The sequence below is a fragment of the Phyllobates terribilis genome, unplaced genomic scaffold (assembly GCF_046119375.1).
Source record: "Phyllobates terribilis strain yellow unplaced genomic scaffold, ASM4611937v1 Scaffold_5__5_contigs__length_657084704, whole genome shotgun sequence".
Classification (NCBI taxonomy): domain Eukaryota; kingdom Metazoa; phylum Chordata; class Amphibia; order Anura; family Dendrobatidae; genus Phyllobates; species Phyllobates terribilis.
In genome coordinates, this window is record NW_027362765.1 from 251,062,052 (window position 1) to 251,087,877 (window position 25,826).

Consider the following 25,826-nt stretch of genomic DNA (forward strand, 5'->3'; position numbering starts at 1 on the left):
GTCGTCCAACTTGTGGAGCCGTCTTTTCCTCTTCAAGACCTGCTCTCCAGGTACCAGGGGAACAGCGGGAGCATACTGATTATAAGCCCTCTCTTGCCTTTCTCTAGCTTGAGACAGACTTCGCTCCACGCTCTCCTGCACTTTCCGATACTGCTGCCGCCGCCCTGTATCCCAGTCTGCCTCTGGCGAGGTGTCCTCGGGCGTCAGGACTCCCATATCCAGGTCGATAGGCAGCTTACCAGGTCTCGCTCTCATTAGGTAAGCCGGGGTACAGTTGGTAGAACCTACAGGGATGTGGTTGTATAGGTCCACCAGATCAGGCAGCTTCTCAGGCCACATACTGCGTTCTTCCAGGGGCAATGTTTTCAGGAGGTCTATCACCACCTGGTTCATCTTCTCGCAGAGTCCATTAGTTTGTGGGTGATAGGGCGTTGTTCTTATCTTCATGCAGCCATACAGGTTGCAGAACTCCTGGAAGACTTCCGCTTCGAAGGCTGGCCCTTGGTCTGTCAGCACTTGGTCCGGGTACCCGTGTGGACGGCAGAAGTGCTGCTGGAAGGCTCTAGCTGCTGTTTGAGCCGTTAAGTCCTTGACCGGGACCACCACCAGGAACCGGGAGTAATGATCTACGATTGTGAGGGCGTAGACATACCCAGATCTGCTTGGAGCCAGTTTCACATGGTCCAGGGCTACCAGTTCCAGTGGCTGTCGGGTGATGATGGGCTGCAAGGGAGTCTTCTGGCTGGCACGGTCCTTCCTTCTTAGGTGGCACGGTCCACAGTCTCTGCACCACCTCTCGATGGCTCCTCTCATGCCTACCCAGTAGAACCGTTCACGCAATAAGAACTCCAGCTTCTTCCACCCGAAATGTCCTGCTCTGTTGTGGTACGCCTCCAGAATCATAGCCGCGTCTCGTCTGGGGACCACTACCTGCCAGGTCAACTCATGCGTTCGAGAGTTAACCATTCTCCGGCACAACTTCTCCCTGTAGAGGAACAGCCTACTTTTCTCCTTCCACAGTTGCTTAGTCTCCTCTGGGGCGTCTGGGTCCAGACTGGCATCGGCTTGGGTCAGCATTTCCTTCACCAGGCGGACTGCAGGATCACTGTCTTGCGTCTCCGCCCAGTTGTAGTGGGGCAAGGGATTGAACGTCGCGGAGCGCCTGTCCTTCACACGGCTGGAATACAGGGTAATCCCATGACGGTGGAACGCAGGGAGCTCAACTTCTTCCAGATCTTCTGGATCTTCCCCTACGTCCGGTAAGTTCGGCATTCTAGACAGGGCATCCGCGTTGGCATTTGAGCGTCCTGCCCGGTATTTGATGGTGAATTCAAAGTTGGACAGGCGAGCCATCCATCTCTGTTCCAGAGCACCGAGCCTTGCAGTGTCCAGGTGTGTCAACGGGTTGTTATCCTTGTACACGATGAATTTGGAGGAGGCAAGGTAATGCTTGAAACGTTCGGTCACTGCCCACACTACTGCCAGGAACTCCAGCTTGAATGAGCTATAATTCTCAGGGTTCCTCTCGGTAGGTCGTAGCTTTCGGCTAGCGTAAGCGATTACCCGTTCTTTTCCTTGCTGGATCTGGGACAGCACGGCTCCTAGCCCGATGTTACTTGCGTCCGTGTGGAGGATAAAGGGCTGGCTGTAGTCTGGATATGCCAGGATTTCATCCCCCTGGAGGGCCATCTTCAGCTGGCAAAAGGACTCCTCTTCCAGCTTTTCCCACCTGAAGGGCGGCTTCTGGTTTTTGGCTTTTCGAGATTGACCTATCAGGAGGTCCTGCATAGGGGCTGCCATTTTGGTGAAACCGGGAATGAATCTTCGGTAGTAGCCTACCAACCCGAGGAACTGCCGCACTTCCTTTATGCTGGAGGGTCTTGGCCAGTCCTTAATCACGGTGATCTTATCAGGGTCAGGAGCCACTCCGTCAGCACTCACCACGTGTCCCAGGTATTGCACCTTTGGTTTCAGGAGATGACACTTGGAGGGTTTCACCTTTAGGCCGTAGTTTGCCAGAGCTTCGAACACTTCTGCCAGGTGTTTCAGGTGGTCCTCGTAGGTCTTGGAATAGACGATGACATCGTCCAGGTATAACAGGACCGTCTCGAAGTTCCGGTGTCGCAGACAGCATTCCATCAACCGTTGGAAGGTTCCTGGTGCGTTGCAGAGCCCGAACGGCATGCAGTTAAATTCGCTGAGACCCATCGGGGTGGTGAATGCGGTCTTCTCCCAGTCTGCCTCTGCTACAGGAACCTGCCAGTACCCGCTAGTGAGATCCAAAGTAGAGAAGAAGTTAGCAGATTTTAATGCAGCTAAGGACTCTTCTATCCTTGGTAACGGGTACGCATCTTTGTGTGTGATACGGTTGACCTTCCTGTAGTCTACACACATTCTCATAGTGTTGTCCTTCTTTTTCACTAAGACTAGTGGAGCTGCCCAGGGGCTACAGCTGTCTCTGATTACCCCAGCCTCCTTCATGTCTCTAAGCATCCCCTTGGCGTGTTGGTAGTGTGCAGGGGGTACGGGTCGGTATCTCTCCTTTATGGGAGGATGGTCTCCCGTGGGGATGTGGTGTTCTACCCCCTTTACTCGCCCTAAGTCTAACGGGTGTTTACTAAACACTCTCTCGTACTCTTGAACCACCCGATAGACTCCTTGTTTCTGGTGTGAGGGAGTGGAGTCGGTACCCAGATGTAATTGCTGACACCAGTCCCCCACTGGTTTCTTAGAGCCGTTACCTTCCTCTGGTTGAGATGGAGGCAAGGGTTCCACGGCCTGTACAGAATTCTGGTTTATGGTGAACAATTTAGCTAGCGTGGCATACCGGGGCAGGTGTACTTCTCTCTCACCGATATTTATGATGCGAACGGGCACCCTCCCATGGCGTACATCGACCACCCCCCGTGCTGTCAAAATGGTGGGCCTACTGTCTGAGTAGACGGGTTCTACCATTGCTTGGTAGTCTCTACCTCTTAGACCAATAGCTGCCCGGCACCAAATCATCATCTCACTTTTTGGTAGCATGGCAATAGGGAACGGGTCACACATTCTCACGCTACCTATCTCACCACCAGATAGTTCCACCTGTTGCCGCTTCATCAGTGCCCGGATCTCTTTTTGGAGCACACGCTGCTGGCCGGAACTGGCGTTCTTGGCAACCTGCTGTAAAATGAGAATCACCTCTGCAAGACAATTTTCAATTACATTGGTTGCCAGGGTGACTCTCATGACGGTCTATGTCCACTATAATCAGTCCTTGTGCCGCCAGTTCGACTTTACCGATTTTAATGGTCACCTCCTTGAATCCCACCTGCGGCACGGGCTGACCATTGCTGGCGATGATACTCAGGTCATCGTCTGGGTAGCGGGTTATGTCCGAATCATTCCAGTACTGCTTGAAGAGCACGTACGGGATGGTGGTGACCTGTGACCCAGTGTCTAGTAGGGCACTCATAGGAATGCCATCCAGTACCACAGGCAAGATTGGACGTCCCCCTACGTATTTATCACGCCAGTTTGATGGGCCTGATGGTCTTATGCCTGGGGGTTGGCCCTCTACCCCAGGTTGTGCCCGTTTAAATGACAGTACCTTGCCACATGTCCGGGTTGATTGCAGCGGCGGCAAATAGGTCGTCCGTCCTCGTTGTATCGATCGCTGGGTCTTCCTCTGGCCGGTGGGGTCCTCCTTGGTCGGCGCCACGGGATGTCCTCCGGTCCGGATGCCAGCTCGATCTTCCCTGCAGTAGAAACCTGTAAAGACTGCACAGTTCGGGTTAGCGCGGCAACGCTTTTAGTTAGCTCTTGGACCTGATGGTGCAGGTCTGTAGCCGGGTCACTGTTTAAAGCCTGCGCATCAGCTCCCACAGGCCCTGCAGACAAGGGCGCCGTCTCCTGGTGATAAGTGATAGCAGGGCGCCTGTGGGTCACAGCGCCACCTGGTGCCGGTTCTCGGAGCACCCGGATGGCTCTGTCCTTGAACTGTGCAAAGTCCAGGTCAGGGTCCTGTAAGGCCATTGCCCGCAACTGGGTTCGGTGGGCATTGCACAGTAGACCCTCAATGAATTGTTCAGTCAACAGCTTATCTTCATTTCCCACGCTGTCAGGGTCTGCCTGCTTAATGGCTCTCAGGGCCTCTTGTAGGTTTAGAGCATAGTCTCTTATACTCTCATGTGCCCGTTGTTTGCACCCATAAAATCTTAGTTTTATTTCGGCTGAGGTGCGGGTGTCAAATGTGTCTTTCAGCCGGGTTAGTATGTCTCTGACAGTCCTCTTCCTCCCAGGTGGCCAGGACTTTACCTCCCTTTGGGCTGCCCCGATTAATTGGGCCACCAGGATGCTCACTTTTTGCGCCTCCGTGAGGGGATACACCTGGAAGAGGCTATCCAGCCTTTCTCTGAAGTCATTTAGGGTATGTGACTCCCCTGAGTACTGGGGTAGCCAGGCTGCCCCCGGGATATAGGGCATGGTGAAAGGCATGACCGCAGCAGAGGTGGCGCTGGCGGCGGCTGTGGCGGTGAAGCTCTCCTCCGTATCCGACATCCTCCTCCCCCCTAGTGGACCGTGGCCTACCTTGCGATGATCCTCTTCCGTAGGCCGCGGCTCCGCAGTGGATCGTCAGGGTTGAGGACCTTCCGTCGCGCTCCTGTGACGTCGGCGTCTGCTGGGCTCCTTCCAGGACCTTACGCAACGTCCGGACGTGAGGCGGGGCTTCAGTTCTCGCGGGCTTTCGGAGTCCACGCCCCTCTTCTTCCCGCGCGGCGCCCTCAAGATGGCGTCCAATGGCGGGAAAACTCCACGGATGGCGGGAAGAAGGCAGAAGATGGCGTCGGATGGCGGGAATCGGCTCCAGATGGCGGGAAACGACTCCGGACGGCGGGAAGCTTCACCGCAGGTAAGTATAAAAGTCTCTTTTTTCAGGCACGCAGTACCCGGTGGTTGCGGGCACGTAATCCTGCCGACTACGCCAAAATTGACTCACCCCCTGGGCCAGTGCTGTAGTGCGGCGCGCGTGCGCGCAGGGGATACCCGGAGCCGGATCCGATGGGGGTAGTAGTCTTCGTGTGGCGGTGACCCGGTCCGCGCCCAGGGTGGTCAAACTTAGTGGCGGTTATTGGTATGATGGTATTAGTGTCCGACTATGCCACCCGTTGAATGCGGTTATGAAACCGCCGCTGCAGGGCAGACCGCTGAGGCCGGTGGTATAGGTGTGCAGCAATGTTGATATAACCCCCAACGGGAGAGGTATGGCCTCAGGGCAGCGGATGTGGATGATGTTGGGAGTGATGGTGTGGATGTCCCAGCACTAACGGTGCGACAAGGAAGCACGGAAACGCGAGGGTACAGTTCAGGGCCTTTACTGATGGTACAAGGCAAATTCCCCCGGGAGTACTGGCTAGTAGTTGGGGCCTGGTTAGTCTGCGAGTAAGCCGGAGTTCCCCTGGCCAGGTGGAGTTGTAGGCCTTCCCGTTAGTCTGTACCCTTCCTGGCTACCCTGCTTTCGGCGGTTACAAGTAGCCCACGTCCCTGGGTATACCGTGTGGTGCTCACCCGTATGGCTGGTGACCTGGGGCCTCCTGTTAGCCTCCGCTCTGGGATGGCGGTGCTGGTCCCTTCGTTGTGACTGAGCCTCTGGGCTTTTATGGCCAGAGGACCTGGAATCCCCTGCCGGATGGATTCTGCTGCTGGGTATATCTTAGTCCCCACAGCCTCGGACTCCTGTGTCCGGTTTTAGTACCTTCTCCCAGGGCGAGCTCTGCACAGCTCCAGCCCCTGGCGCTTCTCCTTGGCTCCTACAGAGCTCCTGAGGTCTATCTGTCCCTGTTTCTGCGTGTCCAGACCAGACTCCGTCTCTGTCTGGAACTCCTCTCTCTAACCCTGCCTCAGCCCCAGTTTATATAGGGGAAGTTCTTCCCCTCCCAGGACTGGGCAGGAGGTGTGGCATGCTTAGGATTCCTGCCCAGGAGACCTCCCACCTGCTCACAGACGTAATACTGCTATTACTGTGGAAACCAGACCCCTGGGGTGCCACAGTCGCTCTTCTCTGAACTTGCTCCAGTTTGTCTATGTCTTTTCTAAAATGTGGTGCCCAAAACTGTACACAGTATTCCAGATGAGGTCTGACCAAAGAGGAGTAAAGACCGATAATGACTTCACGTGATCTAGACTGTATGCTTCTGTTAATACATCCCAGAATTGTATTTGCCTTTTTTGCTGCTGCATCACACTGTTGACTCATGTTCAGTCTATGATCTATTAGTATACCTAAGTCTTTTTCACATGTACTGTTGCTTAGCTCTATTCCTCCCATTCTGTATATGCTTTTTTCATTTTTATTGCCCAGATGTAGTACTTTGCATTTTTCCCTGTTAAAAACCATTCTGTTGGTTGCTGCCCACTGCTCCAGTTTATTTAGGTCTTTTTGAATCCTCTCTCTCTCTTCTCTAGTATTAGCTATCCCTCCTAGCTTTGTGTCATCAGCAAATTTAATCAGTTTACCCTCAATTCCTTCATCTAAATCATTGATAAAGATGTTGAACAATACAGGTCCCAGGACGGAGCCCTGTGGTACCCCACTTGAGACATTCATCCAGCTGGATGTGAAGCCATTTACAACCACCCTTTGAGTCCGATCACTAAGCCAGTTATGAATCCACCTAACAGTTGCCTGGTCCATTGCATACTTGGTCATTTTTTCAATAAGGATGGTGTGAGATACTTTGTCAAGTGCTTTGCTGAAGTCAAGATATACTATATCTACAGCATTTCCCTGATCCACCCAGTCAGTGATTCTGTCATAGAAGGAAATTAAGTTAGTCTGACATGACTTGTTAGTTACAAACCCATGCTGACTCTGGTTAATCACTTCATTCTTATCCATGTACTTACATACATGTTGTTTAATAATTTGTTCAAAGATCTTTCCTGGTATAGAAGTCAGACTCACCGGCCTATAGTTCCCTGGGTCCACCTTCTTCCCCTTTTTGAAGATAGGAACAACATTTGCTCTTCTCCAGTCTTCTGGGACTTCTCCTGTTCTCCAAGACTTTTCAAAGATTATGGAGAGTGGTTCTAAAATTTCTTCTACGATCTCCTTCAGTACTCTGGGGTGTAATTCATCTGGACCTGGAGACTTGAACTCATTCATGTTAGCTAAATATTCCCTCACAATCTTTCTGTTTACAGATAACTTGGATTCCTCTATTCCTTTAAAAGGACAGTGAAGATCAGTTGATGTTACATTTTCTTTCTGAGAGAAAACAGATGCAAAATAGGAATTAAAAAGTTCGGCCTTCTCAACATCCTCTCTTACCATTTCTCCATTTTCATCCTGTAAAAATCCTATAGCATCTTTGACTTTTCTTTTACTTTTGACATACCCCCAAAATCCTTTTTTATTGCTTTTGACATCTCTTGCAAGCCTTAATTCATTGTCAGCTTTAGCTAACCTGATACGTGCCCTACAGGATCTGCAGACTGCATTATAATCTTCTTTAGATATGCCTCCCTCTTTCCATTTAATAAACATTTCTTTCTTTCTTTTTAGCATGTGTTTAAGTTCTGTGTTCATCCATCCTGGTTTCCTTAAATGCTTCCCATTCTTCCTACTTTTCGGGATTGTTAACGATTGTGCTTTGAGAATCTCATTTTTAAAAATTTCCCATCCTTCCTGGACATTTTTGTCCTTAAGGACATCCAGCCATTGGATCCCTCCTATTCTCTTTCTGAGTCTCTTAAAATCTGCCTTTCTAAAATCTAACCTTGAAGTTTGAGTCTTCACATGTCTTCCTCCTCTAGTTATCCAAAATTCTATAATAGCATGATCGCTGCCTCCTAGGGTCCCAGCCACCTTTACCTCCTCAACCATTTCCTCCCTGTTTATAAGGATTAGATCCAAAGTAGCAGATCCCCTTGTTTTCTCCCCTACCTTTTGGAAGATAAAGTTGTCAGCAAGAGAGGATATGAATTTGCTTGACCTGTTAGTTTTACTTGAGAGAGATTCCCAACAAATGTCTGGATAGTTGAAATCTCCCATGACCACTACGTCATATTTTTTGGAGAACTTGGTCATTTGATACATAAAGAGTTCATCCATATCTTCAGCTTGCCCAGGTGGCCTGTAGTAAATGCCTACAATGGTGTCCTTTCCGTTGTTCTCTCCTTGTATTCTTACCCAAACAGTTTCCACAGAACTCCCAGTCTCTGAAGCTTCAATCTCTGTGCAGATATACGCTTTTCTAACATACAATGCAACACCTCCTCCTCGTTTATCAAGTCTGTTTCTTGCAAATAAGTTGTATCCTTTTAGCCTTTTATTCCAATCATGTGTATCGTCCCACCAAGTTTCAGTGATTCCAATGACATCATATTCCTTTTCCTGCATTAGTAGTTCCAATTCTCCTTGTTTGTTGCCCATGCTTTGTGCATTTGTATAAAAACATTTTAGTTTGTGATTGGTTTCTCTTCCTCCCATATTTTTATTATTTAAATTGTTTTGTCTTTGTTCTTCTTTTCCACTTCCAGTAGCAGAGATCTCAATAGTATTTGTCAGCTGTATGGCTTTTTCTGGCCTTTTGCTTCCCTTCCCACATTGTTCTAGTTTAAAGCTCTTCTGATGAGTGTAGCAAGGCGACTTCCAAATACATGTTTTCCAGTCTTCGTAAGGTGCACCCCATCTCTAGCAAGTAGTCCATTGTATAGGTAATTCATTCCGTGATCCAGAAATCCAAATCCTTGTTGACGGCACCATCGACGTAGCCAGTTGTTCACCTGTAGAATCTTATTCCACCTCATTGTTCCATGGCCATCCACTGGGAGGATGGATGAGAAGACCACCGTTTTTTCTTCACAACATTCTTCTTTCTCCATCCAGGAGGATTCTGAGGGCTTACAAGGTTATTCATTGCTGGCAAAGTCTTATTTTGCTGTATTTCTTCATGGTTTTCCTGCGTGAGAGCCTGGTACTGGTTCCTGAGCAGTATGGGTGCTGACTGCCTCTCGATCCTCCTGCTTCTGTGGGTCACATGCTTCCATTCCTCTGTTTCGTCAGGTGCAGTTCGAATTTCTTCTCTTTCTGAATCATGAAGAGATAATTCTGCTCTGTCTAAGAACTCTTCACCTTCCTTAATGATTTTCAAGGTAGTTAACCTCTCTTCTAGATTTCGCAACTTTTCCTCCAACAGGGACACAAGCTTGCATTTCTGGCATGTGAAGTTTGGCTTTTCCACTGGCAAGTCTGTGAACATGTAGCAGGATATGCAGCTCACCAAATGGCTCCTGGACTCTTCCATGTTCTTATTGTTAATGTTCTGAAAACAGTGAAAAAAGCTTAAAAAAAAGCTTCAAAATGCGCACGCCGGTAGGCGCGCGGTTTACCGATGTCCTCTTTTCAGCTCCAACAGCCAAAATCCAGTGTTCTTTGAGCTCGCGGAGACTCTTCACTTACCCCAAAATGCAGTGGGAATATGCAAATTATCTCCTCAGGACTCCTCCCCTGGTTTACCGATGTCCTCTTTTCAGCTCCAACAGCCAAAATCCAGTGTTCTTTGAGCTCGCGGAGACTCTTCACTTACCCCAAAATGCAGTGGGAATATGCAAATTATCTCCTCAGGACTCCTCCCCTGGTTTACCGATGTCCTCTTTTCAGCTCCAACAGCCAAAATCCAGTGTTCTTTGAGCTCGCGGAGACTCTTCACTTACCCCAAAATGCAGTGGGAATATGCAAATTATCTCCTCAGGACTCCTCCCCTGGTTTACCGATGTCCTCTTTTCAGCTCCAACAGCCAAAATCCAGTGTTCTTTGAGCTCGCGGAGACTCTTCACTTACCCCAAAATGCAGTGGGAATATGCAAATTATCTCCTCAGGACTCCTCCCCTCCTCTGATTTTGTTTCCTTGGGGCTTATTTATGTGTAGCGGAAGTGCTAAAGGCCTTCCTATATAAAGGAATACCATAAAAACAAATAATTTTTCAAATTACAAGCCATTATACCCTATTAATACTTAACACATTGAGCCCCAAAAATATTAGCCACATAATGTAGTGCCAATCAAACTGTTCCATAAGCTCCAGCTCCACTTTTTTATTCATGTATACAGTATGGGATATTTGTATGTATATAGGGGGTTGTGTGGGTCTCTTACTGTATATAGAGGGCTCATGCTGTATATAAGAGGCTATGTGGGGCTTTTGCTGTATATAAGAGGCTATGTGGGGCTCATGCTGTATATAAGAGGCTATGTGGGGCTCATACTGTAGATAGGGGGCTATGTGGGGCACATGTTGCATATAAGAGGCTATGTGAGGCACATGCTGTATATCAGAGGCTATGTGGGGGCACATACTATATATAGGGGAGCTACGTGGGGCTCATGCTGTGTATCAGAGGCTACATGGGGCACATGTTGTATATCAGAGGCTAAATGGGGCACATGCTGTGTACCAGAGGCTATGTGGGGCACATGTATATCAGAGGCTACATGGGGCACATACTGTATATCAGAGGCTATGTGGAGTAAATGCTGTGTATCAGAGGCTACGTGAGGCACATGCTGAACATGGGAGGCTACGTGGGGCTCATAATCTACATGGGAGGCTATTTGGGGGCTCATACTGTATATAGTAGGCTATGTGGGGGCCCTTACAGTATATAGGGGGCTGTGTGTGGGCTCTTATGGTATATAGGGGGGCTGTGTGCAGACTCATATGGTATATAGGGGGATTTCAGCATAATTAATTCTGCTCAATATTCTCATACAATTAATATTAATATAAAATAATTACAATTAATATGTTAATATTACTATTTAGCAGAGTTTATTTTAGCCTATTGGTTCTGCACTCAACAACAGTCACGGTTTCAAGTGGCCCTTGGGAGAATGAATTGCCCACCTCTCCTTTAAATGAAAGCTAGCTTCTTTACAAGTACCAGGCATATAGCCTGCATAGGTGACATCCAGTTATATATTCCATACTTATGCACACAATGGTTGGAATAATAAGCAACCAAAGTTTCAACATGCTAGTTTGCTCAAAAAGCTACAAATGTTTCCATGTCACACATCATAAAGCTCATCCTGCATGCAGGTTGTTCTTGTACTGAGTGTAAATGAAAAATGGGACATTTCCAAAATCATTGCATGTGGATGAGGAAACTTTACTCATTACTTAACTTTAAGGCTATGTGCCCACGATGCAGAAATGCTCCGGATTTTTTCCTGAGCGTTTCTGCATCTCCCTGGCAGAAAAAACGCATGCGGATTGTACATGCGGATTGTACATGCGGATTGTAAATGCAGATTGTACATGCGTTTTCCTGCCAGGGATATGCGGATGTCAAGCGTTCTTCACATGCATTTCCGCATGCGGGTTATCAAGCGCTTTTCCAATCGATTTTAGCATCACTTGGAAAGTGCTTGACAACTTGGTCACACTATATAAATCCATGGAAACCATGGGCATACCCACCGTGGGGCGGGGGGGGGGCAGCTGCCACCCCCTAGAAGCAGGGACGCACGCCGCACACACACTTGACCATGTGGGATGATTGACAATACCTGTGACTGGGCTCCTCCCTAATGAACGCTTACTCTGATTGTGATTGGCTGCTTACTGCACACATGGTCAGTGACATCATTAAGGTCCTGAAGTAAGTTTGCTGAAGTCGCTGGCAATGCCTGGCATAATATATAAAGTAGAGGAGACTGGAGTCACTGACAGCAGTGTGACACTTCTATTATCAGCGTCAGACAGGACAGGGGGTGGATGTGCGGCAGGAGAGGAGGCCGCAGCTCAGGGGAATAAATGGAGGTATATATATGAAATAGAGTATAATAAGCAGCACTGAGTGTCACACGGCCCTACCTGACATGGCCGAGCATTTAACCCCATGAGCAGTGGGCTATGTTATTACAATAATAATGTTATTTTTTTTCTTTATAATTTCTGCGCTTTCATCTTTCCCTCCCTTCTTGTTTTTTTTTTTTGGAACCAGTGATACTTTTGACTGACACCATCCATTTTATACGGTTTACTAAAAATTGTGCAATAAAAAAACAACAACACACGAGCATAGAGCATCGGATGCGATATGCTAATGACACTCGGCTCCTGTTCTGCTGCGAGTGTGATCCAAGTGTCAGTGCTTTGTGCTCCGATTCTCTCACATGAGAGAATCACAGCACAGCTGGGGAGGGGACGGAGAAAGTAATTTCTCCATCTCCTTCATTGCCGGTGTCCGTGGGAATTGCACTGCACTCAGGTGACATTTGAGTGCACTGCCCCATAGCGTTACACTGCTCAAGTACAATCCTATTTTTTTATCGTATTGCACTTGTCCGATTTATTCGCTCGTGTGTCAGCGAGCCCTTGTAGTTTTTAGAGATCGTACTTTTGTGGACACGTTGATACCAAATGTGATTTTATTTTTTTGAACACTTCTTCATTATTCACTAGGGTAAAGGTGGGAATGATTCCAATTTTTATCTGATGATCACCGTTTGAGCATCCCAGTAGACAATGGGATTCTCAAATGAAGCGTCGTCAAAAGGAAGCAGAAAAAGAAAAAAGCTGTTAGATAGTGTAGTTAAAGCTCCACTCTTGCAGTTTGTTATTTTGCTGCTGGAGTGGCGCTTTAAACCTCACTCCCCTGCCAGTGAATGGGTCTGCGCACATGACAGTGTGTTTCCACAGACCGTGTGTCCGTGGGCAAAACACCCTGACATGTCAGTTTTTTACACGATGCACAGGCCACAAAACATCCCGTACTGATGACACATGGTTGACATCCATGTGTCATAAGTGTGACACGTACCGGTGCCTGGGAATCAGTGTACAGTTAGCGCTGTTCCCAAGCGCCAGGTGCTGAACACTGCCCTCATCATTGTCCCCTGCCGGCGCTGCGATCTGCACCAGCAAGGGACAATGATGAGTAGTATTCTACTCCAGCTGTGTCCTGGTGTAAGAATAAAATAAAAAAATTATTATACTCACCTGTCCGAAGATGTCCCCCACTGTAACCCATCTGACCGTTCAAGCCGAGGAGCCGGAGAGAATGACTCACTCCAGCGAACGAGCCCCGAACCTCCGCTGCGCTCAGTGAGTGACAGGACACCGCTCACTGAGCACAGCATCAATGCTGCAGAAGTCATTCTCCCTGGCTCCTTGGCGTGAATGGTCAGATGGGTTACAGTGGGGGACATCTTTGGACAGGTGAGTATAATGATTTTTTTTATTTTATTCTTATTTTTACACCAGGACACAGCAGGAGCAGAATACTACTCATCACTCATTGTCCCTTGCGTGTGCTGATTTCAGCACCGGCAGGGGACAATGTTGAGGGCAGTGTTCAGCACCCGACACTTAGGAACAGCACTAACTGATGCGGCACGGCTGCCACACAAGTACAAACGGATATCTCCGGTCCTGTTTTTTTCCAGTACTGGAAATATCAGGACATGTGAAACTGGCCTAACACTGCGTGTGTGGTGCACAGATCATAGTTAGTCTGTAAGAGCCTGTAAGGGTATGTGCACACGATCAGCAATCGCTGTGGATTGGATGCAGTGCAAACCGCAGCGGCCAGATGTTAGAGCATAGTGGATGGGATTTCTTGAAATCCCATCCACTATGTGTCTTCGTGCATCTGCGGATTACCCGCGGACACGTACATGTGGCGCGTCTTCACAGACCGCAGCATGTCAATTTCTCTTACGGAGACTAGCGATTCCGCAAGGGAAATTAGATCACTGTAATGTATAGGATGCAGTGAATCCGCATGGTTCAATGAACACATGCAGATTCAACTGCGTGCAGCGCTTTGGACGCAGCATTCACCTTTTTCGTTTTAAAATTTTACATCCTGAACAACCATGGCTTGCCCCCCCCCTAGTTTTGATCCTGGGTACGCCCATGATGGAAACGGCATGGATTTATATACTGTGACCCGAGAGAAAGGTAAAAAAATAAATATATACTTACTAGTGTTGAGCGAGTATGTTCTGTTCCGAGTATGCTCGGGCCGAGCTTCTAGTATTTACAGCTGGTTGGTGATATGTTTGAATCGCTCCCGTGTGCATGATTTGCAACTGTATGACAGCTTTATTACATGTGAGGAATGTGTAAGAAATAGACATTCCTCACATGTATTAAAACTGTCAAACAGTCACAAATCATGCACACGAGTGCGATTCAACAATATATCACCGAGCAGCTGTAAATACTCGGAGCTCGGCCCGAGCATACTCGGCGAAAGGGTTAATAGAACATACTCGCTCAACACTAATACTTACCTTCTGATGGCCCCCGGTGTCTTTATCCGATGCTTCCTGGTTTGCCGGCAGCTCGCGGTAGATTTAAGGACCTGCCGACGTCAGCAGTCGCGTGACCCGTCACATGACTAAATGACGTCCGCGCAGGTCCTTTAGTCTACCGCGAGCTGCCAGCAAACCGAGATAAGGACACTGGGGTCCATCAGAAGCTAAGTATAATATTTATTTTTTATTTTATTCTTTTTTATACCGGTACTATTGTACCCGGGTCCGGAGGAGAGTCTCCTCTTCTCCAAACCTGGGTACCATCCGCACATTGAAACGCATGTACAGATCCAGTGATGCGGATTACATGCGTTCCAATGCAAGTCAATGGCGGCGAAAACGCAGCGCTTCCGCAAATAATTGGTAATAATGATAATCCGCAGCAGAAATTTCCGCAGCTGTGCACAGCACATGCGGATTATCATTGGGGAACATGGCAGGCCTTCTACCATGCATTTTTTCAGAGTTTCTGCAGCGGAATTGCCGCTGCGGAAACGCTTAAAAAACGCATAGTGGGCACACAGCCTAATTGTAAAAAGAAAGAATGATTGCCAGTTAGTTGATGAAATGAATCAGACGACCTAAGTAAATACATTCATTTGTCTTTCCAGATGAAGATGAAAACGACCAATGTGGGTGCGGAGAACAGTGCAAAAATGACGCCATAATGTACATCTACTTGTACCCCTTTAACATTGAGTATAATCTGTTTGCTGCAGCCATGATTTATATCATGTGGAAGAATGTAGGGCGTGAAATTGATGAAAATGCTTCTCACGGCCACGGAATAGGACCAGGATTTCGCCAACATATACCCCTCCTGGGACTTTTATGTGGTTTGATTATTTTTGTTATTGGTCTAGTGATGTTTATCATGTATGAAATAGGAAGGAACAACAGTGAGAGACAATGGTTGTCACTGACAACCTTTTATATTTTTCATGTGATCAGCCTTGCTCTCATGTGCCTGGCGAATGTAGTGGGAATGATTATCTTCAGATTAGATAAAAGAAATATGGCCAAAGAGAAGAACCCAAGCCGTGCGTTGGATACGGGTCTACTGATTGGAGCAACATTAGGTCAATATGCAATCTCCTACTACTCTATTATAGCCATGGTGTCTACACAACCCTTCAGTTCTTTGTGTGCATTAACGCTTAGTTATTCATTGTTGATGATTCTGCAGCACTCGAGTCAGAATGCGTTTATCATCGAAGGTCTGCATCGTCTTCCACCCCATTTATCATTAAGGCCTATTAGTTCAAATATCTCTAGCACTACAGTAGACCATGAAACCATTAAACAGGTCAGTGTGCCAGAAATAGACAGAAGACAATCTCTTACTGGCCCAAAGAATTCAAGCAGAAGATTGACAAGAAGAGGAACCCTGAGCGCCCAAATTAAAAGTCATCTCAAGAAAAGAAAAACTATGAAAGATGTGTACTTGTTTCTTTTCCTTAGTAACATAATAGTAAGTAATGACTAATACATAGTGAGACTTAGTCTTTATGTTTTAGCTTTTGTAAGTATTTTCAAAGTATATGTGGAATTATGTTTTAATCTTCAAGCTCTATAGTAACCTACATCCATTATATAGTAGTGCTTTTAATTTTCAAACCCAGAACTTTATTCCTGACTTCTGAGTCTCAGTCCGGGTCCACAGTGATACCACGTGACCCTCACTCTGACTACCCAGCTCACACAATTTGTGGACCAGAAGTCAATTTCTCTTTTTTATCTGTTTTTATCATTTTTTTCTCTGTTTTATCAAGAAAGGCTTAATATATAAGCTTTAATGAGCATCATATTTTAAAGTATCGAGAAATTGGCCCCAACTTATCAAGACAGGTGATTCTCTCAACAGTCTTGATGAGAGGTCGTGTTGGAGCAAATGTGCCTGGTTCCTTATTCTTTAAATCAGGCAAGTGCCCTGTGTGTGCGCCTCACCACAAATCTACTCCTGTCCCTGCTGGAATAAGATTTGGGGCTTAACAAAAGCCACCACCTGTCATGAATTTGACGAGCATGCGTCACAATGCTCCATCATGCCCCCATCCCTTCTACTTCGTTGGAGCTGTGTTGAGAATGGTGTAAAATGGCAAAAGTAAAAAAATTTTTCTCAACCTCACATTTACGCAAAAATGTGACTTTTAAAAGTTTTTTTTTGCCAGGAATCAGGCAAAAAAGCTCTGATGAATCCGGGCAATTGACCTCCTGTCAGATGCTGGTCTGATATGGGTGGTCAGAGTAAGTCGCCACATGGAATGTCAGAGAAGGCTCAGAAATCACAAATCAAGCACTTGATAAGAGTAAGAGTAAAGCACAACTATCTACCAGAGGTTGAAGACTATAAGACCATAAGATAAAAAAGAAATTCCCAGATTACTGCTTTAACTAATTATAACCATGTGTCCACAGTTTTAATTTACAATGTCAGACAATTTGCACACAGATATTATCCATACCATCCGTTGCTCTAAGTTGGATCATACTTTGAGGATTTTTCCAGCTTTGCCTATTTTTTAGCCTAAAGGCTTTGTCTTAAAAATAACAAAATCAGTCTTATGCCGGGCAGGAGTAATCCACAACATGGAAAAACGTGTCTGCTTTCTTCGAGAAACAGCGGTACTCCTGTAATAGATTGTAAATTACAGTTACAAACAGCTTGGGGGTAGATGTGGCACTGATATTTGACAGCCAAGTTCTTTTAATCGCCGCATCCGGAACAGCCTGATCTATAAAACTGTCACACTTGTTAACCCCTTTTGCATACACCGTAAAAAAATAAAAATAAAAAAGGGGAGCAAAAAACATTGCTTTTTCATCATACCGCTAAACAAACAGTGGAATAAAACGCGATTAAAAAGCCAAATGGAAAAAATATGGTACCGCTAAAAACATCATCTTGTCTCGCAAAAAAAAGCCACCATACAGCTCAGTGGAAAAATTAAAAAGTTATAGCTCTCAGAACAAAGCGATGCAAAAACAATTATTTTTTCTATAAAAATAGATTTTATTGTGAAAAAAGTGCCAAAACATAAAAAAACTATATAAATGTGGTAACGCTGTAAACGTACTGACCCGAAGAATAAAGCTGCCTTATCAATTTAACCATGCGCGAAACGGCATTAAAAAAAACCCTCAAAAAACAAATCCTGAATTGCTGTTTTTTGTTCATGCTGCCTCTCAAAAAAGGGAATAGAAAGTGATCAAAAAATGTTGTCTGCCCAAGAGCTGCACTGATAAAAATGTGAACTCATTCCGTAAAAGAGAAGCCCTCACATGACTCTGTCGGCCAAAATATGGAAAAATTATAGCTCTCAAAATATGGTGATGCAAAAACTAGTTTTTGCAACAAAAAAAATTGTCTTTTAGGCTTAGTGCACACGATGCAGATTTGAAGCAGAAATTTCCTGATCCCTTTTGCCTCTCTCTGGCAGAAAAAATGCATGCGGATTTTATATGTGTTTTGACGCGTTTTTTACATGCTTTTTTTGTACATCATTGAATGCTTTTTGGAGCTAAATAAAGTTATTTGGTGGCACATTGCTTAAACTCTTGGATTACATTGAGTATATTGGTTCATTTAAATTATTAAAATGGGTCTTGTGTATTTCAAATACAGTGTTTACACTGTGTCTGCATGTTTATTTAACTCTTTACTTTACTTTAATTAAGTTTGGTCATGAAAAGGTCTGATTGACACCTTGTCATCACCAAACAAAAGAGCTGGGTGTCAACTAGTCCTATTCACCCAATCTTCATTAGCATTTCTATTCATGTAATTTATGCGGCTGCTGTGAGCTGCTAATTTTACCCTGGGAGGTGCCATTAGGCAAACATGGTCCTTCGCCATAATTAACATCTCACAGCTGGTTTGTTAGCCTCTATGTCCCCCCGATCAGCACTCAGCAGCACTTTGGACACAACGTATTTTGTTGTGTCCAAAATGTGGTGTTTTAATGCCACACTTTTGTTGTCGGTATATGTGAATCCACCACATATAATGACACTTCAATCGTTCAAAATCTGCAGCGGAGACTGGCGTGTCCGCTACAGAAATTGACATGCTGCTGGTGAGTTTGGGTACATGGCCATGGTCAGGAGCCGCTGCAGGTTTGACGCTGCGTGTTTATACGGAATCAAACCCACAGCGTCCAGATGTTACAGCATAGTGGATGGGATTTCTAAAAATCCTATGCTCACTATGCGTGCATCAGAGGCTGCGAATCACCTATGGACACTGACATGCGCCATGTCTTTCAGGACTGCAGCATGTCAAATTCTCTTGCGAAGTCGCTAGTCTCTGCAACAGAAATTTGACCACTAGAAAATATTGAATACGGTAAATATGCATGGTTCAGTGAACACATGTGGATTTACCTGCGTTCAATAGAATGCAACGTTTTGGACGCAGAAAAAAATTGTGTCCAAAGCGCTGCTACATCTGAATTATGGGCACAAAGCCTAAAATGTAAAAAAAAAATGGCGTGGGCTCCCGCGTCATTTTTATAACCAGCAGGGGGAAAGCCGACCACTGGGGGCTGATATTAGTAGCCGGAGAAGGGGCCATTAGCCAACAAAGTTCCCTGGCTATTAATATCAGCCCACAGCTGTTTGATTAGCTGTTACTGGCTAGATTACAGGGGGACCCCAGAAAAAAATTAATGTGGGGTCCCCTATAGAATCTAACCAGCAAAGGCTAAACTAGACAGCTGTGGGCTGATATTAATAGCAATGGAAGGGGCCTTGGATACTAGCCCCCTCCACTATTAATATCACCCCTCAACAGTCCCAGAAATGGCGCATCCATAAGATGTGCCAAAGCTTAGCCTCCGCTCTTCCCACTGCCCTGTAGCAGTGGCGAGTGGGGTAATGGGGTTGGGGTTCACTTAAGCCTTGTATTGGCGGCTGACATGAAGCCCAGGTTTGTAATGGAGAGGTGTCTATAAGACGCCCCCATTACTAACCGCGTGGTAAAATAGTCACCTCCTTTTCAATAAACACACGGCCAGAATAAAGTATTTTAATGAAATAAAAAACACACGGTTTTTAATTTTTTTTATTGTATGCCTCCTGCTAAGCCCTCAATCTGCTGAAAAAACGTAAAATAACAATTAACCATATTCCTCACCTGTCTGCCGTCAACGATATAGTCCACGTACCGCCAACGAGTGTCCCACGACGATCTGGGTCACTTCTACAGCTGTGACATCAGCAATCTCTGATGTCACAGCTGTAGAATACAGCACTGTATACTGACAGGGGGGGTGTAAAATCATCCCTGTCAGTGTACATTGCTTTGCAGGAGGTCACTGGGGTTGATCAGCTGAAGATCAGCCCCTGTGAACTTACCACCCTGGGAACATTCTTGTGAATGTTCCAAAGGTCAGGTGAGCATCAGCTTATCGGTCATGTGACCGATCAGCTGATCGCTGATGTCACCTATCAGCTGATGGTCTCGTGACGATCAGCTGATCGTTGAGATCAGCGCAGGTCCTGGAAGCACAGTATACTGTGCTTCCAGGACCCGCTCCCCACAGTGTACCGCTGGCTGCCGGGCTGAAGACATCGCCACCGGGGATCAGGAAGATGCCGGTGGTCGCCGGACAGGTGAGTATAGAGGTTTATTTATTATTTTTTACTTTTTTTAAAAAAATTTTAACGCGGGCCCACGAGTTGGGAAGAGCAGGCTACTGCTCCTCCCATCCACGCCGCTCTCGCTGTTAACAGCCAGGGCGACGGTCAGATGAGAGGAGTAGTGGCCTCCTCTCCCGACCTGGGTACCACCCGCAGCGCATTTTTGCCGCAAATTCGCGCCCATTGAAACGCTGCAAATCCACTTCCACATTACTGGTAGCACAAAGGCTTGCTGCGATTCAATGCAAGTCAATGGGCATGAATTTGCAGCGGAAATGCCCAAACAATGGTAATGCCGCGGTTTTTGCTGCAATGGTAATCCGGAGAGGAAATTACAGCATCATGTGCACAGCACATCCGGATTACCATTGCTATACATGGCAGACCTATTAACAAACAGTTTTAATGCGTTTCCGCGGTGGAAAAAATGCATTAAAACCGCATCGTGTGCACATAGCCTTAGGGTGGTTTCACACGTCTGTATATTACTGGAAAAAACGGTACTGGAGATATGTGTCCCGTGTGTCTGTGTGTGTCACACATGTGGCAACCGTGTGTCGCCCGTGTGCTGCAGCAGGATCACATGTACCTGCTCCTGGGAATCATCGGTACAGTTAGCGCTGTTCCCAAGTGCCGGGCTGAACGCTGCCCTCACCATTGTTCCTTGCTCGCGCTGTGATCAGCACGAGCAAGAGACAATGTTAGGAGTAGTAGTGTCTGCTCCCGCAGTGTCCCTGTGTAAAAATAAGGCTAAATTAATAAAATCCTTATACTCAACTGTCCGGATATGTCCCCCACTGTAATCCTCTGACTGCTGATGCCGAAGAGCCGGGGAGAATGAGCAGCTCCAGCAAGCGGGGCCCGGAGCTGCGCTGAGCTCAGGAGCGGTGTCCTGTCACTCAGTGAGCTCCGCTCAGTGCAGGGCCTCGCTCGCTGGAGCTGCTCATTCTCCCCGGCTCCTCGGCATCAGCAGCAGACACTACTACTCCCAACATTGTCTTTTGTTCGTGCTGATCAGAGCGTGAGCAAGGAACAATGATGAGGGCAGCGTTCAGCACCCGGTGCTTGGGAACAGTGCCAACTGTAGCGCTGATTCCCAGGCGCTGGTACGTGTCACACTGATGACACACGGATGTCATCCATGTGTGTTCAGTGTGAGACATTTTGCGGACCGTGCATCCAAGAAAAAATGGACAAGTCAGCGTGTGGAGCACACAGACACACGGTTCGTGGAAACACACTGACATGTGCATAGACCCATAGATTTGAATGGGTCTGCGTGTGTCAGTGTTTCCAGTACGTGTGGAAACTGTCACCACACATACCGGACACACTGACGTGTGAAAGAGGTCTTAGTGTGTGACAGCTGCCAATCATAAAACTCAATATAAATCTGGTATCGCTGTAATCGCCACGAGTTGAAGAATAAAGTCACTTAATCACTTATATTACACGAGGAACGGCGTAATAATAAATAAATAAAACCAATTCTTCACCTGCTGTTGATTTGTTCATTCTGCTTCCCAAAATAACGCATTAAGGCTGAGTGCATATTTATCCTGCGCTGTGCTCTGAGCGCTTACACTGGGGTTTCCCTGTAAATCTTTGAAATACATGATTCAGATGGATATACTGCGGTGGAAGATTCCCTGTGATGATGCAGATGGACTGTGGACGCTGTCTAAGCTGTGATCCAGCTGTGTCAGTTTTTTTAGGCGTGCATAAAAGTGCGGTTGGCCACAGTTTTGTGTACCTCTGAAAAGAAGGACACTGCTGAACAGAGGCCGGACGGAGTCCAGAGTAATTCTGCTGCCTCATTATAGTGAATGGATTCCTCAGGGGTTCATCTGAATTACGTCACTTGGAGAATTAAATGGAAACCCCGATGTAAGTGCTCAGCGCAGAGCGATAAATGTGATCCAAAACGTTATGTAAAATGTTCACAATAAAAACTTCAACTCAATCCACAATAAAAGCAAGTCCCCACTCAGGTCCGTCATCTGTTAACAGAAATATAGGGGGCTTCCATGCTACTGGTAGCACAAAGGCTCTGGAAAAGCGTAATGGCTCATCGCCCCCCAAAAGAAATTCAGCAAATTCTGTGCTCCCAAATCCAACTGCCCCCCCCCTTCTGTCTGAGCCCCACAATGTGCCTAAACCACAATTAGGGTCCACATGTTTCGCATTTCTGTAGCGATTAGAGTCCGCCTAATTTACGGGTGCATGTCTTCAGAAGCACCAACTGGGCATAACATAATGGTCACTACAGCATACTGATCACTTCAATGGCAGTTTGCAATTTTCACTCAGCAACATCCTCTGCTGCTTGTTTCTGGAAAACACCCATGGAGTTAAAATCGGCACTACACCTGTAGATAAATTTACAAAGGGGTATAATTTCCAAAATAGGGACACTTGATGGGGGATTCTGCTCTTCTAGCACTTAGGAGCTGTGTATATAGGGTCTGCAAACTATTCTACAACAATCTGGGCTCCAAAAGGCAAATAGTGCCCCGTCCCTCCCAAGTCTTGCTGTATGGCTAAGCAGAACTGTACAGCCACATATGGGATACTGCCACATTCAGGACATATTTCAGCACCATTATTACCCATTGCCCTGTATGAAAATGTAAACTCTAGGGCTTAAACTATTTTTTGTGGTAAAAATATAATTCTTTTTTCTTCACCGCCGAATGGTATAAATTTCTGTGAGTAACATGTGGTGTCAATATGATCACTGCACCCCTAGATGAATTCATTGAGAGGTGTAGTTTGTAAAATGGAGTCACTTATGGGGGATTTCTGCTGATCTGAGACCTCAGGGGCTCTCCCAGTGGGTAATGTCACCTGCAAACCACAACCGTAAAATCTGCACTATAATATGGCGCTCCTTCCCTTCTGAGCTTTGCACTGTGCCTGAAAAATAGTTTTCAACCACTTATGGGGTATTGATGTACTCAAGAGAAATTATGTAACATTTTCTCCCATTACCCCTTTTGAAAATTGCAAACTTGGGATCAAAGCAACATTTTAGTGAAAAAAAAAAGGAATATTTCATTTACTCAGCCCAATGTTATACAAGTTTGTGTATCGCCTGAGGGTTAAAAAATACTCAATGTTACCCTAGATGAATTCCGTGAGAGGTGTAGCTTACAAACTGGGGTCACTTGTCTGGGTTTCTGCTGTTTCGGCATGTCAGGGGCTCTTCAAATGTGACATGGTGTCCGCAACCTATCACAGCCAAAATAGCACCCCTTCCCTTCCAAGCCCTGCAGTGCACCAAAGCAGTAGTTTTCCACCACATATGGGGTATCGTCATACTCAGGAAAAATTGCACAACAAATTTTGTCTTCCATTTTCTCCTGTTAGCCTTGTGAAAATGAAAAATTTGGGGATAAATTAATATTTCTGTGGGAAAAATGTATTTTTTAATTTTCACAGCTCAGCATTATATAATTCTGTGAAGCCCCTGGAAGTTCAAGGTGCTCAACACACATCTATATAAATTCCTTGAGGGGTTTAGTTTCCAAAATGGGGTCACTTGTGGAAGGTTTCCATTATTTAGGCACCTCAGGGGCCCTTCAAACACGACATGGTATCTGCTAACGATTCCTGCCATTTCGCATTCCAAAACTCAAACTGTGCTCCTTCCCTTCCGAGCCCTGCCATCCCCTCAAACAGTAGTTTTCCACCACATATGGGGTATCAGCACACTCAGGAGAAATTGCACAACATATTTTATGAAGCATTTTCTCCTGTTACCCTTGTGAAAATTAAAAATTTGGGGCTAAAGCAACATTTTCTACTATCATGAAGTACATTATAGCATGAAAAAACAATCTCAGAATCACTGGGATATATTGAAGAGTTCCAGAGTTATTACCTCATAGAGTTACACTGGCCAGAATTGGAAAAATTGGCCTGGTCACAAAAGCGAAAAAGGGTTAATCCATGAATGGAATGTTTTCACTTTTCCAACAATAAAGTCATATTCATGAATAGTGAAGACATTTTAAGACACTTTACATATACAGTAAGTCATATTGGTCTGAAATAAAAGTTTTACAGTCATTTTTCAGATTTTAGATGATCCCATTTTCTTTTTTACTTTGCTACAAAAAACCTTCGCTTCAAAAACACTATTTATTTTCATGTGAGAGTTTAAAGTAAAACTAAACTCGTTTTTTTCTTCATTATTGTGTCCAGCATGGACAGTTAAAAAAAAGTTCGTAATTCACTTTATTAGGTGAGCCCGCTTAGCTCCTGTTCAAAAACATGATCAAAGTGTCTCTCAAAATCCCTAGTTTTCATACTGTTGTGCAACATCTATACCAATCCCTGTAATTGGAGTACAGATTCTGTCTGCCTAGGGGGAGCCACTTCAGAAGTGTGCTTTCTCCTTAAGGATATAATGCTCTGATGTGTAGTCTCCACTGAGAGCTCTGCTGTTTAGCCAACTGTGTCCTCCATACTGACATTGCACTATGAGCAAGAGATTCCGGCACAGTAGCTAGAGCGTAACGCTAGGTAAACCAAAAATGCACCCATGTCATGCTGCTTTAGCGACATATTTTACTCATAGTTCAATGCCAGACTTCAAGAGACAATATTAGGCTGTGTTCATACACTGTGGGTTTTTTTCAGCAATCATGGTAGAAATAAAGTGTTTTTGCCATGTTTTTGGAGAGTTGCAAAACAACGTAACACGGCCTCAAAAAGTTAGAACAGGCTTACATTACTGAGGCTCATGCTACCTTAGCGGCCTCTCTCATTCTCAGTGCAGTGCCAGAATGCAGAAGACGGCATTATTTTTCCAGTGGGAAAGCACCCCCCCATCCGTACTCCATTTACATAGACAGGGAGTACAGATGTCACACAACAATAAGAAAAGCCTGGAGAAAAATTGTGGTTTGGAGGCCACGCTGATCATATTTTTGAACAAGAAAAAACCCAACTTGCCTAATGATGTAATTTAAAAACTGTCATAATACAATTTAATGCACTGAGTGTCCATGTCCTATTCATCTACTAAATCATTTCTTGTCTTCTTCTCCCAGTTCTGGATAATGCCTGCCTTTGGAGCTCGGATACGATTTGACAACGGTTTAGAGGTCAAGTTTTATGGTTTTACATTATGGGCCATAATCACCAACATTTGTCTTCCCTTTGGGATCTTCTACCGTATGCATGCAGCTGCTACCCTGTTGGAACTTTACAGCATGTCATAGAGGACCCCATGATCTATTCTCCAAACACATGATGCTTCTGGACAGTCATCATCATCCGTTATATGAAGAATTTTAAAGGCGTATAGATCTATAAAGCAATTACCAAAGATGACGAGCACATACATAAACTGGGATTTTATTAATTTACAGAGTATTGATAGAACTTTCTAGGTTACCTATTTTCTATGGTAGAAATGACCTGAACACATTACTTGGTAAAGTCAAAATTTGCGTGTACAGTTCAGAAGATTGTTGTCAAATTAAATTGTTTGATCGCAATGTTAGTTGCGGACCTTAGCCAAATTGTAGTAAACAATGTAGCAAATAGTTCAGTAGTAAGCCATAAGAGATCAATAAAGAATAATATTGTAACTTTCTTGCATCCAATGTGAACCTGACTTATTTTTTGGTGGTGGAAAAGGGAACTGAAACTGGAACTGGAGGGGTGTTCAAATATGATAAACCTAATCGATGAGGATTACAAGATGTTCAGGTCTGGCAGTTGAATCCTGGAGGCGCTCCTGTGGGACGAGGAGTCCTCCAATAGGTGATAACAAGAACGCTGTTCTACATAAAAAAGGAGGGGTTAAACGATTTACACTGAATCATTTAACCACCCTTTTTTATGTATAACAGTGTTTTTGTT

General features: G+C 45.6%; 1 protein-coding gene across 1 annotated transcript in view; it reads left to right on the top strand.

Annotated features, from left to right (window-relative positions):
• LOC141272874 (proton channel OTOP2-like) overlaps positions 1-25,531 on the top strand; it is a 273,399-nt gene extending 247,868 nt beyond the window's left edge. The window contains exons 5-6 of the mRNA XM_073684013.1: positions 14,924-15,783; positions 25,010-25,531. Of these exons, the coding sequence (XP_073540114.1) occupies positions 14,924-15,783; positions 25,010-25,180 (1,031 nt within the window). The 3' untranslated portion in view covers positions 25,181-25,531. The remainder of the gene's footprint in view (positions 1-14,923; positions 15,784-25,009) is intronic.
• The last annotated feature ends 295 nt before the right edge of the window (positions 25,532-25,826 follow it).